This window comes from Vombatus ursinus, unplaced genomic scaffold (genome assembly GCF_900497805.2).
Source record: "Vombatus ursinus unplaced genomic scaffold, bare-nosed wombat genome assembly UNPS02014787.1, whole genome shotgun sequence".
NCBI classification, from domain to species: Eukaryota; Metazoa; Chordata; class Mammalia; order Diprotodontia; family Vombatidae; genus Vombatus; species Vombatus ursinus.
The window spans coordinates 2234133-2252959 of record NW_020954565.1 but is presented as its reverse complement, the minus strand read 5'-3'; the positions used below and the strand labels follow the sequence as shown (position 1 = coordinate 2252959).

Genomic DNA, 18827 nt, shown 5'->3' with positions numbered 1-18827 from the left:
CTTTTCTCAATCCTTATCCTTGACCTGTCTTCAGTCTCCGACACTATCAATCACTCTCTTCTCCACAATATTCTCTTCTGAGTCATTGTGATGCTGCTCCTCCTAGTTCCTCATCCCTCTGGCCATTTGCTCTCAGTCTCTTTTGCTGGAATAGGCCTAGGAAGAAAAACATTTTCTTCCCTCTTTATCCAGGTAACATCTGCTAACTGTGGGTGCCCCCTACAGCTCTGTCATGTGTTCTCATCTCTTTTCCTTCTATATTATTTCACTTGGTGATCTCATCAGCTCCCATAGATTCAGTGATTATCTCTATGGAGATGATCCCTAGATCTATTTATCCAGCACTAACTCCTCTTGCTTTCTATTCTTGTATTTCTGCCTATTGAACATCTTGAACTATTATACATTCCACAGAAATCTTATACTTAACATTTCCAAAACTGAACTCATTACCTTTCACCCCCAATTTTCCCTTCTTCCTAACTTTTCTATTGGTGCAGAGGCCACCACCAACCTCCCAGCTACCCAGGCTTGCAACCAAGTCATCATCCTCAATTCCTCACCTCTCCCATATCCCATCTGTTGCCAAGTCCTACAGCCCCTACCCTCAGATGTCTCCTCTGATATTGTCACCACCCTGCTACAGGCCTTCATCACCACACCTGAACTATTGCAATAGCCTGCTGGTTGGTCTCCCTGTCTCAAACTTCTCTCTACTTTAGTCTACCCAATACCATAGTAATCATTCTAAAGCATGTCTAAACAGATCATCTCTCTATTCAAACAACTCCAGTGGTTCTCTATTACCTCCAAGATCAAATATAAAACCTTGTTTTTGCTTTTAAAACTGTTTATAACCTGTACTCTTTCTACCTTTCCAGGTTTCTTCTATCTTGCTCCCCTTCATGTATTCTATGTCTGGCCTCTTTGCTCTTCCCTAAACAAGACTCCATCTCCCAACTCCATACATTTTCACGAACTATTCCTCATACTTAGAATATTCTCCATTCTCACTTCCACCTCCATGGTTCTTTCAAGTCTCAGCTGAGTGAAATATTTCTCTGTCCTCCTAAATGCTAATGCTATCCCTTTGAAATTACATCTGATGTATCCTATATATATTTTGTACATTGTTGCCATGTGTTTCCCTCCACATTAGATTGTGAGCTTCTTGCAGGCTGGGCTGGGACTGTTTTTTATTTTCTTTGTATTCCCACAATTTATCACAGTGCTTGACACATATGATGTGCTTGGTAAACGCTTGCTGGCTTGATTTGACTTTAATGTAGCATGCTAGTTGGTTGCCTTCACTGTATTTTTTTTTTTATTTTATTATTTATTTTTATTTATAATTTACAATTTTTATTATTTCTTATATTTATCATTCTAATATTTCTTATTTATTCATTATTTTAATGTTTTATTACTTTATTTTTAACTTTATTAGCATTTATTATTTTAATAATGTTTTTTTTTTTTAAAGGTCATTTTTCTTTTCTTTTGAATTACCTTGCTGGTGTTCCATAATGTTATTGTCTTTCCACTCTCTCTCTATTCTCCCTCTGTTATTTATTTTTCTTTTTAAACTCTATTTGACACATTCCTTTCTATTTTGAGGTGACAAAGTAGAATTGAACATAACCAGGACCTCTCACTCAGCCCTTTTACTGGATGCATCACTCACCTTTTATTTACTTGGAGCCTTTTCTGCCTGTTTTAGGGTGGTAAAAAAGTGTTTCATTCATACCCAAACTCTCAATCTAGCTTCCTCCTGGAAGCTCCCTCTCTTTTGTTATACCTATTACTGGATGCTTGGTACTTAAGAAAATACCCAAAGTGCAAATGCTTGTTATTTTAGTCACATAATGCAATTCAAATTCTAGGTTTTTTCTCTTTTATTTCCCCTGCTAATTACTGTCATCTCAGGGATCATGCACAGTCCTCTATGCAGGGTAGGGGTTTAAATATATTTTGAAGGAATTAATAAATCTTCTTAATATGCAGCAAGATCAAGTAACCAAGATTAGCTTTTTTCATTAGGTATGATCCACCTCTCAGTGATGTCACATGTATACTCTTCAAATAAGTCTGTGCAAATAGTCAACTAATTCAGTTTCTTGATGTAACTGCAAAATTAATATAAACAAATCAAAAATGAATGAATGATTTAAAGTATATCATATGTACTTTCTAAAATAAAATATATTTACATTAACTATATGACATATAACATTAATTATAAGTATATATTAAAATATATTAATTGTGAAGGTATAACAAAAACGGGTATCTTTGGTAGAGGAAAATATTGTCAAAACTTTCTGTCTATTGTCTTAAATCTACCTGGCTTTTTTTTTTTAGTAAGTTTATTATATCATACAGTTACCCAAACTACTAATGAAGGCCACTTTTCATCTTATTACTTTCATCTTATGCAATACTTCTTAACATGTCACCATAAAAACACATTATCAAAAAAACCTGATTCTTTTGAGAAATATCAAGGAAATAAAAAATGAACATTCCCAGTACACTCGTGAACTCATGCTTAATTCATGGGCAGGCTCCACCATCGTACTGTCAGGTTGTGAATGTGGCACCAAGATAGTAAAAGACCTGAACACAGAGCTATTGAATGCATCATAAACATCGGATCACACAGACTGTAAATTCAGAAAGATACTATCTAAGTTCCCAGTTTAAATTAATGCCACAGAAGCTTCAGTAATGTCAACATCAGGACTTTCTGAGAAAGGCATATTTATTTAATTGGGATAATGGGGAAAGGAATGACATTGATTTCCTCTGTCAATGTAAGAAGGCCCTAGAGAAGAAAAACAGAATTTCACTGTTAGCACATATTTTCCAAACCAAGGCAAATGTTGTCTTAAGATGAAAGTAAAGTTGTATAGTTTAGATAACCTTCTAGGAAAATTAAGGCTATCCTTTTTGGTAATATTTCCCATCTCTGAATTCACCCAAAAGATGGACGATAATACTGACATTCTGATAGCACTTTAAATAACTCTCAAATTTGATATGCCCAACAATTCTAGTATGTTGGTGCTAGTTATTATAATCTTTAATTCCTGCAGCAGATCTTGGTATCACATAGCACTTAAAGGGACCTCAGAGGCCATCTAATATAACCCCCTTATCTAACAGAGGAGTGATCTGAGGCTCATCGAAGTTTCAGTGGCCACAATGTAAATATGTATTAACAATAAGATGCAAATACAGGTCTCATTTCCCTCCAAGCCCTGTGTTCATTTAGTTACACTATTCAGTCCTTCAAACAATGCACACACACACACACAAACTGTTCTATATCACATGTAGACAACATCTTTAGTGAAAATATATTTCATCTGAAACACAGTCAGGTGCAGATAGGAACCATTCATGAAATTCAGGCATTTCTTATTAAATGTTTTTATTCAATGGAGCCTTTACAACCTATTTAAAATGTCACATCCCAAGTGCAGAATGTTTGAGAAAACAATTACCATACACAAGTACTTACAGACAAAAATTTTGGAATAAATGAATTGTAACTAAGCACTATATATACGTATACCATGATCAAAATGCAGGTAAGAACCTTGGAGTACCTGAGTTTTCAAATTATTGGCTTTCCAGAAATGGTGACTGCATTTTGACCCAGTTATATTAAACACAGCCCACCCCATGAAGAATGTCTTTGGTTGGTAGGCACTATATCACCAAAGGTTAGGCAAAAGGTCCTTAGGTATGCTCAAGGTTTATCTTCAGATATTTCTTCCAGACGAAGGTCGGTTTGAGTTGTAAGGAAGGACTCCCATGTAGCAAGGCACTTTGAAAAAAGAAAACACACAGGGTAACATGAGCTATCCTTTCTTTAATCTTGACAGAAACAACCCTAGTTGATAAACGTTAAATTTCACCTCATTTTCTCTCACTCATCTAATCTGGAAACCTTGCAATTATTTTAGCTATTTCTTCTCCCCTCACATCCACTCAGCCAATTCTGCTTTCATAATATCTCTTCCTTCTTCCTAATCTCACCTTGTTAGTTCGGGCCCCCATCCCCTCTACCTAGTATTTGAGAAAAAGTCTCCTGTCTCTACAATTTTAGTCTCTATCTTTTTTAATACATTTTACTTCTTGATGCCATGTTGATCTCCTTAGTGGTCAGCTTTCTTCAAGTCACTAGTCTGCTTAAAAAATTCTTTAATGACTTCTCATTGAATCATTCGTTGGTACAGTGAATAGAATGTGGGGCCTCAGAAACGTACAAGCTGTGGGACTCAGGACAAGTTACTTAACCTTTGTTTGCCTTGGTTTCCTCATCTGAAAATGGGGATAATATTAGCATGTACCTCCTAGAGTTGTGAGAATCAAATGAGATAATATGGGTAAAGCTCTTAGCACAGCATAATGCAGTGCTGAATAAATGCTTATTCCCTTCTCTGTCTAGCAAATAAAATCCCCACTCCTTAACCTGGCATTCAAAACCCCCTATAATCTAAACTCCAACCCATTTTTCTTCCCCATCCCATGCTACTCTCTTCCCCATGTCCTTTTTCTTATTAAATTGGATTATTCAACATTTCCTGAACACATCCCATGTCTACCCACCTCTCTGCATTTTTCTGTACTATTCCCAATACCTGGAATTCTCTCCTCTTTCACCTCTATCTGTTAAAAACCTGTCAACCTCATATTGTGCTCCCAAATGGCTATTTCCTCCAGGGAATATTTCCTGATTCTTCTTGTCCCACCTTCCTTGTACATTGACTCAAATATGACAAAAATGGGAGTGGTGATGTTGGAAGGGTTGTTGAAAAATGGACACATTAATTCACTGTTGACAGAGTTGTGAATCAATTCAACTATTCGAGAGAGCAGTTTGGAATTATGGAAATAAAGTGACAAAAATGTCCATACCTTTTGACCCAGAGAGTCCAGTACTAGGCATATAACTCAAAGAGGTTATTGATAAAAAGAAAGTCTCTTATTCAGCAAAATTTTTTTTGCAGGAGCAGCTAAGTGGCATAGTAGATAGAACACCAGCTGGGGAAATCAAGAGGACCTGAGTTCAAATCCAGCCTCAGACACTTGACATTTACTAGCTGTGTGACCCTGGGCAAATCTCTTAACCCTGACTGCCTAACCAAAAAAAAAAAAAAAAATTGCACCAAGAGAGCTATTTATAACAGCACTTTTTTGCATTAGTACATAAGTGGAAATAAGATAGATGTCCATTAACTGGGGAATGGTTAAACAAATTGTGTTATATGAATGTAAAAATATTATGGTACTGGAAGAAACAACAAATACGATGAATAAAGAAAAGCATGAGAAGACTTACATGAATTGATGCAAAATGAAGTAAGCAGAGCCAAGAACAGAGATAATGACTACAACAATGTAAACGGAAATAATGAAACAAAACAAAACAAAAAAAAAACTGCAAATGAGCACTGTTAATATGACAAAAGATAAACATAATCCCAAGGAAAAGATATGAGGGGAAAGGCAGAGCCAAGATGGCAGAGTAAAGGCAGGGACTCACCTGAGTTCTCCCTCAAACCCCTCCAAATACCTTTAAAAAATGACTCTAAACAAATTTTTGAGCAGCAGAACCCACAACAAGATAGAGTGAAACAAATTTCCAGCCCAAGACACTTTGGAAGGTTGGCAGGAAAGATCTGCTGCACCAGGGTGAGAGAGGAGCACAGTCTAGCGCGAGCTGTGCCAGCGCAGACCTGGCCCCAGCAAACCAGGAACAGGCTTTGGGCCAACTGAATCAGCAGGGGCAGCGGCAGCAGCAGCTTCTGCTGCTCTCAGCCCACAGATGGTAAGAGGGCCAAACAACTGGGCAGAAGGAGATTACAGAGGTTTTTTTGCTAGCACTGAGGCAGCACTCTGTTGCTTTGCACATACTTGGATCTAAGTCCCAGTACTGGGTGGCAGTCCCAGGGCGAGGAGGAGCACTACCAGCACAGCAGAGCTTGTGGTCATAGTGGACGGGGGACCCTCCTCACAGTTCCAGAGCACAGGCCAAGAAAGGAATAAACACCTCGCCCCTTATCATACCACCTTGGAAGAACTGAAAACTTACAAGTCCCCAGAAGTATTTCTGTAAACAGCTGCACAAAACCCCTGAAGCTTGGGACAGTGCACTCTCCACCTTGGAAGCAGAGCTCTACTTTAACAAAGAGTTAAAAGTCAAGTAATAGACCAGAAAAATGAACAAACAACAGGAAAAAAAAACACCTCTGACTATAGAAGGTTACTATGGTAATAAGGAAGAGCAAAACACACACTCAGAAGAAGACAACAAAGTCAAAGTTAAGTGATGCAAGAAAATCATGAAAAGTGCGTCAACATCTTGGTAAAGGAGACACAAAAATATAATGAAGATAATAATGCCTTAAAAAACAGACTAGGTCAAATGGTAAAAGAGCCAAAGAGGAGAAGAATGCCTTAAAAAGCAGAATAGGCCAAATGGAAAAAGAGGCACAAAAATTCACTGAAGAAAATAATTCCTCAAAAATTAGAATGGAGCAAATGGAAGCTAGTGACTTTATGAAAAATCAAGAAACAATAAAACATAATCAAAAGAATGAATAAATAGAAGATAATGTGAAATATCTCACTGGAAAAACAACTGACCTGGAAAATAGATCCAGAAGAGATAATTTTAAAATTATTGGATTACTTGAGAGCCATGATCCAAAAAAGAGTCTAGACATAATTTTTCAAGAAATTATCAAGAAAAACTGCTCTGATATCCTAGAACCAGAAGGTAAAATGGAAACTGAAAGAATCCATCCATCACCTCCTAAAAGAGATCCCAAAATGAAAACTGCCAGGAATACTATAGCCAAATTCCAGAGTTCCCAGGTCAAGGAGAAAATATTGCAAGCAGCCAGAAAGAAACAATTCAAGTATGGTAGAGCCACAGTCAGGATAACACAAGATTTAGCAGCTTCTACATTAAAGGATCAGAAGAATATGATATTCCAGAGGGCAAAGGAGTTAGGATTACAACCAAGAATCATCTTTCAGGGGGAAAAAATGGTCATTCAATGAGATAGAGGACTTTCAAGCATTCTTGATAAAAAGAACAGAGCTGAATAGAAAATTTGACTTTCAAATACAAGACTCAAGGGAAGCATAAAAAGGTAAACAGAAAAGGGAAATCATAAGGGACTAAATAAGGTTAAACTGTTTACATTCCTACATTGGGAAGATGATATTTGTAACTCAAGGCCTTTCTCATTATTAGGGCAGCTAGAAGTACATATAGACAGAGGGCACAGGTGTGAATTGAATATGAAGGGATGATATCTAAATTAAAATAACTTTGAGGAACTACCTCATATCTATTAGGATTGGCTAACAGGACAATAAATAACCAATGTTGGAGGGGATGTGGGAAAAAATAAGACATTAATGCTGTTTGTGCAGTTCTGAACTGAGTCAACCACTCCGTAGAGCAATCTGGAACTATGCCCAAAGGGCTATAAAACCATGCGTACTTTGACCTAGCAATACTACTACTAGGTCAGTATCCTAAAAGACATTAAAAAAAAAAAAGGAAAAGGACCTATATGTACAAAAACATTTATAGCTGCTCTTTTCTGGGGGCAAAGAATTAGAAATTGAGGAGAAGCCCATCAATTTGGGAATGGCTGAACAAGTAGTACTATATGATTATGATGAAATACTATTTTATTATAAGAAATGATGAGCAAGATGCTCTCAGAAAAACCTGGAAAGACTTGCAGGGCTGATACAAAGTGAAATGTACTGTGTACAGAGTAACAGTAATATTGTAAGATGATCAACTGTGGATGATGCAGTTATTCTCAGCAATATAAAGATCCAAGACAATTCTGAAAGACTTATGATGAAAAATGCTATCCATCCCCAGAGAAAAAATGGATGGTGTCTGAATACAGATTGAAACATAATTTTTTTTATTTTCTTTTTATGAGGGGTTTTTTGACCATGTTTTCTTTCACAACACGACTGTTATGTATATATTTTGCATAACTACACATGTATAATATACATCAAATTTGCTTGTCTTCTCAATAAAGGAGCGTGGGGTGGGAGGAAGGAAGAGAATCTGGAACTCAAAGTTTTAAAAATCAATGTTAAAAATTGTTTTTATATGTTAACTCAGGAAAGATAAAATACTAAATCAAAAAAAGAAAGAAAAGATATGAGAAAACACATGTTCTGCCTTCCCAATAAAGAGTTTTAGGTCTAGACAGAATCTTAGAGGCAGATAAAATAAAACTTTAAGGCAGATGAAATTAATAAAAAATCAGGCCTGAAGAAAATCAAGTTACTTATTCAAGGTCACAATTCATGGCACATTTGATTCCATACAGAATGAGCTAATGTTCGTCCTACATGTAATCAAACATTTTATTTCATTATCAGTGTTTTCTGCTACCGCACTAGGATAGCTGGTTATAAGGTCTAAGGTCACATACAACTTCAAAACTCAGCCCTATATAAACGCATTTTAAATTAATTCTACTGGAATTTTATTGTAATGTTTTAAAAATATTTTAGCCAAAAGGAAAATTTATCAGTGTAGTCTGGTTCAAAGCAAGTTTTAAGAATAAAAAAATTAAAGTTCATGAATGTTATTTAAATAGCAGAGGCAGGAAAGCTCAGGGGAGAAGGATGAGGTAGGTAATATTTAAAATTTATCTCATCCTATTTGGTGTCTCTTGAGTGTTTAAGTTCAGTGAAGTGTGTTGAATAAGCAGGCACATGTCATCAGCATAAGATGTACACAATGCTTCACTTGGAGAAGCCATCTAGTGATCTTATGTTCCTGCTAAGTCTGTTATTTATAACACTCTAGTGCTTGGAGATAATTTAGTCAAATTCAGTTTCAAATGTGGCACCCAAATGTCATTTAGTAAATCCCACATTAATCCCTAGAAACATTTGACATATAAATATTCCATCCTCAAACATTTCAAATTTCTTTGTGGTTTGAGGTCCAGAAATCTGAACACAAAATTTATGGAAATATATCAATTTTAGACAACTGAAATTTGGGATAAAGTACAGACATTTAAGACTGGCAGTTTCTTAAGGTCATAGAGTCAATCTAGTAGAAGCAACTTAATTGATTTTTAAATTCTTCCAGGAATATGTAGAAAATGTGCACATATAAGGCACAGTGGATATGGTGCAGGAGCTAAAGTCAAGAAGACATAAGTTCAAATCCAGCCTCAGGCATTTATTAGCTAGGTAATGAAGGTCAAGTCATTTAACCTGATTCTGCCTCAGCTTCTTCATCTGTAAAATGGGAATCATAATAGTATCTGCCTGCTAGGGTTGTGAGGACATTTCCAAAGTACTTTGTAAATCAACCTTTAATTGCTATTATTAGCTATCATATGGGTAAAGAGGCAAATATATCCATAATTATTTAAAGATTAAAGCTCCATTATTGAAAATGTCCATTTACAAAAACACCAACAACAACAAAATAATAGCCCTACAGGCTCAAATGGACACTTTGTTTAGGGACGATTATTTGCTTGCTTTTGCAAGCCTTTGGAATTACTTTCAAACTTTAAGTATTACTTGAAAAGCTCTTTGACTTAATTCGCTTTGTAATTTGCATCGATGTGCCTTTGCTCAGTTTGTCTCCCATGCATGGAATGTACTTCTTCCTCATTTCTGCCTCTTGGAATCTCTAACTTCCTTCAAAGCTCAGTACAAATATCACCTCCTACATGAGGTCTTCCCTGATTCCTGCCAAATTATTCTGTATTTACTTGGCATATATTTCATAAATGTATTTAGATGTGCACATTTTGGTTCACTGATAGAATGAAAGTTACTTGATGAGCGAGACTATTTCCTTTTTTGCCCCCATATTCATCTCAAAAGTTTGGCCCAAAATAGATACTTAATGGATGCTTGTTAAATGAATGCTTTTTTGATAAAGTGACTACTTTTCTTTCCCATAGTTATCCTTTGCAGATAATGAGGTGGTAACAGTGAAGAAAGCAGAAAAAAACTGGGGGTATTACAAAGTAGGGAACTTTAACAAACAAATCTTCATAAAAGTTCAGCAAATGTAACTGTTTTGAAGGCCTCAAGTTACTATCCAGAATCCTGGTTTGAGAAAGTTATTTTTTGTTATTTTATTTCCCCCATATAGCATCTATAATATATATAATATATATGTGTGGTGTATGTGCACACACACATGTATACATATATGTGTATATGTGTGTGCACACATGCATATATACATATATATGGACATACACATACACACATGCACATACATATTTGTTTATTTAAGGGTTTGGGGTTTGTTTGTTTTTGGCAGAGAGGGCAGCCATTTGGACCTCTGGACATAAAATGAGGAGTATGAGGAAGGGTGTTCCTATGAGGGCAGATCAAATGTTGTTGGTCCACTACCCCCATAGTGGATGAGACAGAGCAAGGCCTTGTTATCTCTGTCTACTTCACTCCTCTCTGTACCAACCCCCATGAAGTTTCTTCAAAAATCTAAAAGAAAGGGGCAGCTAGGTGGCGCAGTGGATAGAGCTCCAGTCTGGGAGTCAGGAGGATCTGAGTTCAAATCTAGCCTCAGACACATGATACTCACTAGCTATGTGACCCTGAGCAAGTCACTTAACCCCAATTGCCTTGAGGGGAAAAAAAAAAAAAGAAAAAAATCTAAAAGAAAAAAAAAACAAAACCTCAAACTTATTTCAAGAAAATAAGTGCCCCATGTAAAATCCCTTCTGCCCCTCAGTGATTTTCCAATAAAGAAAGGGAAAAAAAAAGACTGAAACATGAACTTTTTAAAAATAAGAACTAGAATATCTTTCAAAAAGTTTACAAATGCAAGCAAACAATTAACTCTGCCAAATAACCGAGTAGGCCATTGGTTAGCTTAGGGGGAGTAAGCCATTATTTTAAGAAATCTTTAAATAAATAAAGATAAGATAAAATAACAAATCCTGCTTATGTAGAATTATATTGAAGAAGAGTTGCCTGTCCCAAAGAAAGCGTTTAAGGATACTCTGGACTAGATGGCCTCAACTAACTCTAAGACTGTAATTTTCTGAAAGACAGGCTCACTCAAAGTCACATAGCTAGACAGGTGGGACTCAAAACCAGGTTTTCTGTCTCAAAATTCCATATTCTTTCCATTATACTACCCTGTTTAAGTGGCTTCTATTGATTTACTCTTCAGGTGTACTAAATCTCCAGGTCATTCACCTTTATCCCCAATGTTAACTGCTTGGGTACTTTACCTTACATATGAGAACCCCAAGACAGTTTAATATCCTCCCTTACTCCCCAAGTCACTCAGGTGGTAAGTAGGAACCACAACGCAGAACCTCCCCTATAAAACGTATTCTAGACTGGTTGCTTCTCTTAGAAACCCAAAGGAATCAAGTGATCCTAGTATCTTCTGAACAATCAGCTCTGAGAAAGCACAAGAAGGAAGCAAGATGCTCCCAGAAATCCAGGCAAATCAGAAGGTCATATCTGCTTCAATCCCCTGGAAAATTTAAGCTCAGCTCAGATGCGACTCCCAGGGAAAGAGGTAAGGAGTAGAGCTCAGTACAAATACTTAACTTGACCCAGGAGTCTCCAGCTCAATCCTGCTATGCAAACTAAAGGAGGTCAAAGAAGTCAAAATGGATTGCATGAAAAGCTGACCCCTGCATATGACCCAAAGTTTACCCTAGTCATCCATCACTTGTTGAGTATGGATCATATTTTTAGCAAGGTTTAAGTTGGGGTATTCACTTTGAGTCACTTTCCTAGGAATAGTAATCTGGTAGTAAAGGACCTATGTCCTATTTCTAGGTTCCCCAATGTATGGCTGTAACAATTACTTAAATAACAAGCACTTATTAAGCACCACAAACATTATTAACTGTCAGGTATCATTGTAATGAGGATGTAAAAACATAGCAGCTCCTGCCCTCAAGGAAAATGCATTTTGTGGGGTCTGGTGGTACAAGTAATTTTATGAGATCAGGAAAGGTTTCTTATAGGTGGTGGCAGAAGGGAGGAGGGAATGTATTCTATTGAGCCTGGGCAGAGATCTCAAAGTGGGACATGTAATGTCATGCATAAGCAAGAGCAAATAAGGCAATTTGGCTAGAATACAGAGTACACAAAATGGAGTAATGTGTAATAAACCTGGAAAAGTAGGCTAGAGTAGATAGTGAAAGGTTTTAAATGCTGAACAGAGGAGTATGACATTGAAGAGGTAACATAACTAACCCTGAGCCTTGGTGTTAAAAATTTTTGGAGAAAACAGGCTATAAAGCAAAATACAAATGTTCCCACAGTGAACTGTGATTTAATAAGCTTATGGAATTCCCCCTTCCAACCTGAAGCCTAGGGATTTTCTTGAGGCACAAAAATGATTAAGTTACTTTCCTGGGGTCACCTGCATCAGAGGTGGATTCAATTTCAGGTTTTTCTCATTTTAAGCTCAGTGCTCTATCCTCTAAGCAATGCTACCTGCACATATATACAAGTTACACTGGTGAAGGGCACATTACAAAGCAAAATAATCCACATTCAGGTATAATATATAAAGACCTGTTACTCATACATTCATGTCTTCAGCCACAGCTACATAGAGGAAAACAATTAGCATCAGTGACATCATTCTTAAATTTCAAAGGGCAGAAGTATTAGTAAGGGTTTAACACCAAAATCATTGGCACTTTTCTTCAGAAAGTCAATTCAACAGCTATCTGATTTACTGACATACCAAGTTCAGATGTGTGCAAACCTCCCAAAAGGAAACACAAGATGCACGAGTTGAATTGGCTAGACTTGCTGACTTGACTTTGGCCAGTCCTGATACAAGCCAACACAGTTCCTCAGTCCTCTGGCATGATGGTACAGTGCAGAGTGCACTAGATCTCAAGTCAGAGGTCCTGTATTCAAAGTCTACATGGATGCACCTATGACTTGCGTAACCTTGAGCAAGTCACAACCTTAGTTCAGGTCTCAGTTTCCTCATCTATAAAACAAGTGGACTAAAAGGTCTCTGAGGTCCTTTCCAACTTTACATTTCTGATCCTATGACTCTTTTTTGGATTCTTTTGAATAGAAAAAGAAGAGGCATCAGGGAAAAACACAAGAAAGGGGCTAGGTGACATCATAGAGAAGAGGTGACAAGTATAAACAGACAAATTCAAGAGATCTGTTATTCTACTTCAGACAAAAATTTCAATAACAAAATGATTTTGTAAAATTACAGTTCAAATTACTTCAATAAGGCTTCACACAATTCTTCATTTCACAAAACCAATTCTGCTTTCTTTTCCCAACTGTTATATGTTATTATAAAGATAGAAGATTTGAAAAATAAACCGCACCAATGCAAAAGCAGGGCTATACATTCCAGGCTCTTGTTTTCTTCTGAATTTGAAAAATTAATAGAATCAGTGACTTATTTCAAGTAGATTCTAGTGTCACAAAGTATGAAATGTCAGCAAAACCAGAAAGCCCAATTTTTCTTTTACATTTAATGAATGTTTGTATTATTTGACTACTGTTTTGTATCATGCCCACAGTGAACAATGACATCTTCTTTTTAAATCACACAGTGCTGAGTCAACAAAACCATATGTTTGACAAAACTGAAACAACAAATGACAAGATTCAACATCCTTACATAATTTCAGTCAGTATATTTTAGATACTGATCTTGATATTGATATTGGAAAATAACCTCTCTGGTGCTACAGTAAATGCCACCCCCCCCCAAAAAAATTCAAAAATCATTCTATCCAATCTGCTGGGGGGTGGGGTAGGGTGGGGTAAGGAGTGGAAAGTAATCACAAATTCAAGCTGACAACAAACATTAAGTTCACAAATCACAAAATAGTCAGCTTTCTTCTCAATTCTTTTACCCTTCCTAAGATACTAGATTTAGAGCTAGAAGTAAACTTGGAAATCATTTTAGTCCCTCTTATTCATTTATAGATGAGATAACTGAGGTCCAGAGAGTTAAATGACTTGTCCAAGCCAATAAATTCACAGGAACCAGCTTGGACCAGGCTACCCAACTGTCCTTTGGGGCCAAAAGTCTGAATCCTTTTGAAGGATAATACTAGGATATGTCTAGGTGTCTGTGATCTCATAGGTAGGGGTACTCTCTCCACTACTGTGGACTGGGTGGAGTAGGAAGAGGTCCGGATTAAAATTTAAAGGATGGAGACTCAAAACATGACTCTCCTATTTCACTGTTTGCCTTCTCTGGGCCTCATTCATAAAATGAAGGGACAAAGTAAATTAGATGACCTCTAAGGTACCTTTCAGTTCTAAATCTATGGCCTCTACGGTTCTCCTCATGTGAGATTCTCACCCATGTCCATATATAAATGCTCCATAGAAACTTTTTTCCAATGCACTGGAGTTCATCCTCTGTGTCTGTTAATATTTGAGGGGATACAAATGCATTGCTTGGGACAATACATTAAAACAAAAAATAAGTTATCAAGATTAAGGGGCTGAATAAGAGAATGAAGAGAAATGGAGTAAACAGAAAAGCAAAAGATATTTTGGGCTTAAAAGTCTAAAACAAAAACATGGAAAGATTGCTTAGAAAACGAAATTCTGACTTTGAAATTAAGTTGATTTGAGTTTGACTCTTATTTCTACTATTTATAACTTTGGGCATGCCATGTAGTCCTTAAAATTCTCCCTTTACACTATTCTGAAGCCAAGCATAGTTATTTTGACCTTTGCAACATCTCTCTTACATATCCCCTTCTCTTCACAGACAGTGACCACCTTGGTACATGTCCTCATCACCTCTCTTTGGCTTGTAAAGCCCTTCAAAACGTGGCCCCTTCTGACCTTTCCAATTGTTTTATACTTTCCTCCAATCTCCAGAAACACTGGCCTTCATGCTGTTCCTCACACAGAACCCTCTGTCTCCTGACTCTTTGTCTTTGCACTGGCTGTTTCCCATGCCTGGACTACTTCCCCTCCTCATGTCTATCTCCTGGACTTCCTGGCTTTCTTCAAGACTCAACTCAAGGGTCTCCCCCATCTTGCTTTTAGATCCTTTCCTCTGAAATCACTTTCTGTTTGCAATGGATACATCTTCTATGTCACAGTTACTTGCTCCCCTTTATCAGCCCCCTATTCTCTTATCCTCTCCCCTCCATTTTCCTGTAGGGTAAGATAGATTTCTATACCTAATTGAGTGTGTATGCTATTCCTTCCTTAAGCCAAATCCAATGAGAATAAGATTCATTTATTCCTTCTCACCTCCTCCCACTTCCCCTCCACTGTAAAAGCCTTTTCTTATCTGTTTTATGAGATAATTTACCCCATTCTACCTCTTCCTTTCTCCTTCTCCCAGTATAATTCTCTCACCTCTTCATTTTATTCTCCAGATATCACCCATTCATCTTCAATTCACCCTGTGCCTTCTATCCATCCATCTATCTATTATCCATCTATCCATATCTATATATCTATATCTATATATACACACACACACACATATAATTTCTTTCCTTCCAACTACCCCAATACTGACAAAGGTCTCATGAGTTACAAATATCATCTTTCCCTGCAGGAATATAAAGAGTTCAACTTTAATAAGTCCCTTATGATTTCTCTTTCTTGTTTACCTCTTCATGCTTCTCTTGAGTCTTGCATTTGAAAGTCAAATTTTCTATTCAGCTCTAGTCTTTTCATCAAGAATGCTTGAAAGTCCTCTATTTCACTGAATATCCATTTTTTCCCCTGAAGGATTATACTCAGTTTTGCTGAGTAGGTGATTCTTGGTTGCAATCCTGTCTCCTTTGACCTCCGGATATTATATTTCAAGCTCTCTGGTCCCTTACTACTAAATCTTGTGTTATCCTGATTGTGTTTCTACAATACTTGAATTGTTTCTTTCTGGCTGCTTGCAATATTTTCTTCTTGACCTGGGAACTCTGGAATTTAGCTGCAATATTCCTAGGAGTTTTCCTTCGGAAATCTCTTTCAGGAGGTGATCAATGGATTCTTTCAAGTTCCATTTTGCCCTCTGGTTCTTGAATATCAGGGAAGTTTTCCTTGATAATTTCTTGAAAGATGACGTCTAAGCTTTTTTTGTGATCATGACTTTCAGACAGTCCAATAATTTTAAAATTATCTCTTCTGGATCTATTTTCCAGGTCAGTTGTTTTTCCAATGAGATATTTCACACTGTCTTCTATTTTTTTTCAGTCTTTCGGTTTTGTTTTACAATGTCTTGATTTCTCATAAAATCACTAGCTTCCAATTACTCCATTCTAATTTTTAAGGAAGTATTTTCTTCAGTGAATTTTTGGACTTCCTTTTCCATCTGGCCAATTCTGCTTTTTAAGACATTTTCCTCCTCATTGGTTTTTTGGACCTCTTTTGCCATTTTTTAAGGTGCTACTTTCTTCAGTATTTTTTTGGGTCTCATTTAGCAAGCTGTTGACTAGTTTTTCATGATTTTCTTGCATCACTCTCATTTCTCTTCCCAGTTTTTTCCTCTACTTCTCTTACTTGCTTCTCAAAATCTTTTTTGAGCTCTTCCATGGCCTGCGACTGACTCATATTTTCCTTTGAGGCTTTGGATGTAGGAGCTTTGACTTTGTTGTCTTCTTCTAGTTGTATGTTTTGATCTTCTTTGTCACTAAAGAAAGATTCTACAGTCTGACTTTTTTTTTTGCACAGTTTGCTCGTGATCCCAGCCAATTACTTGAGTTTTAAACTCTTTGATAAGGTAGGGGTCTGTTTCCAGTGTGGAGAATGTACTGTTCCAACCTTCAGAGGTTTTGTGCAGCTATTTTCAGAGATACTTCTAGGGACCTATAAATTTTCAGTTCTTCCAAGGTGGTATGATCAAAGGCAAGGTGTTTACTCCTTTCCTGGCCTGTGCTCTGGTCTATGAGTGACCACAAGCACTCTTTCCTGCCTTGGAACTGTGAAGAGGATTCCCTCTCCATGCCCCTACACATTCCACCATGCCAGCACTCCTCCTCGCCCCAGGATCACCCCCCAGAACTGAAACCCAGATTCAAGCATGTGCAAAGGAAAAGAATCCTGCATCAGTACCAAGACATCCCTGCAATCCCCCTCTTATCAGTCACTTGATTCCCCCTCAGTCTGTGAGCTGGAAGCTCCAGAAGCAGCCACCGCCCTGGGGCTATGCTTGGACTGGGGCTGGGACCAAGCTTCTCTCTCACAGCAGTCACAGACCTTTCCTAATGACCTTCTAAGTTGCTTTTGGCTTTTGTGGGTTGAGAATTCTGGAAACCGTCACAGCTGCTCGTGATTCAGTCCTCTGAGGCCTGCTCCAGGTTCGCCGAGGCCTGGTCTTTACCTGTGTGTCCACACTAAATTGTGTTCCTCTCCCAGCCTGATGCAATAGAACTTTCCAAACAAAAACCCAGGTTGTCTTAGGCTGGAAATCTGTTTCACTCTTTTGTGCTCTAAAATTTGTTTAGAGCCATTTTTTACAGGTTATTTGGAAGGGTTTGGGGGAGAGCTCAAGGAAGTCACTGCTTTCACTCCACCATCTTCGCTTTGCCATCTTGGCTCCACCCCCCATCTCAGTTTTTCTTTCCAAATCCACAATTTCTCTTCTGATACCGTGTCATGGCACGGCAGGGGTACTGAGTTCTCAGAGAACTCCAAAAGATTATTTCAGCAGAAACTAAGTTCAAGAAGTTCTTACTGAAATGGTTCGAAGTATAGATGGCCTTCAGAATGTTCCAATGAAAAAAAATTCTTTGTTTCTTTTTCCAGAATTCCCTAAGTACTCACCTTAATAATTTTCCTCTGTGGTTCCAAGTTTCCTCATGTGAGTATACCTTCTTAATACAGAATGCTAGCACCCTCTCCACCACCTCCTTTTATCTATCTTGCTTCTTTTGAATAAGTTATATCCATCCAGAGCTATGGTCCAGTTGTAGATTTCTTTCCACCAAGTCTCAGTGATAGTTATAAACAATAAACTATAAACTACATATAACAAAGCTATGAGGTCAAATTTGCCTCCTCACATTAGGACTCTCTTGTTTTTTCTTTGCCTAAACTTTGAGCATTTGCATATAGACATTTGAGGTCATGGGCTTTGTTACTAGTTCCTTTCTTGGAGTTTGTGTGAATTTGTGGATGCTCTATTCCTTAATTTTCTTTCATGTGATTTGTTGTTGTTTAGCCTTTTTTCAGTTGTGTTCAACTCTTCATGACTCCATTTGAGGTTTTCTTAGTAAAGATACTGGAGTAATTTGCATTTCCTTCTTTAGCTCATTTTACAGATGAGGAAACTGAGGCAAACAGAGTTAAGCGACATGCTCAGGGTCTTACAGCTAGTGTCATAAGTCTTCCTGACTCCAGGCCTGGTGTTCTATCTACTGTGCCATCTAGCTGCCTTTTCATCCTATTACATTCTAATTAACTGTATCCAGCCTCTGGACCAGTAACTGGCCCTGGAAAATATTCTTCAAATGGTCCTCAAATTCTCCCAAATTTTGCCAAATTTCCCCTCCCCAAATTCAACCTCTGAACTATTTTACTAGTTCAGAGCCCTCCAAGTTCCCTACATAATTTCCTTCTATTTCTCATTTGGCTCAAATCCTTTTGACTTTTTCTGCTTCTTCTCTCACAATCTGCTCCCACAGAGGCCGGAAGCAGAAGCTCATGAAATTTTGTTTATTGTTGCTTTTGGATGCATGATAACACCAACCCCTGAAACTCTTTTATCTGCCTCTTCTAGGAAAACCTTTGAATCACTCTTTCATTTAATTGCAACTTCCTTTTGTCTTCTG

The 18827-nt window shown here is 37.4% G+C and overlaps 1 protein-coding gene across 1 annotated transcript in view; it reads right to left on the bottom strand.

Moving 5' to 3' along the window:
* Positions 1 to 2725: 2725 nt before the first annotated feature.
* The window catches only part of SNX7 (sorting nexin 7), a 121257-nt gene continuing 105155 nt past the window's right edge, over positions 2726 to 18827 (bottom strand). Inside the window, exon 9 of the mRNA XM_027868288.1 lies at positions 2726 to 3832. Within this exon, the coding sequence (XP_027724089.1) occupies positions 3755 to 3832 (78 nt within the window). The 3' untranslated portion in view covers positions 2726 to 3754. The remainder of the gene's footprint in view (positions 3833 to 18827) is intronic.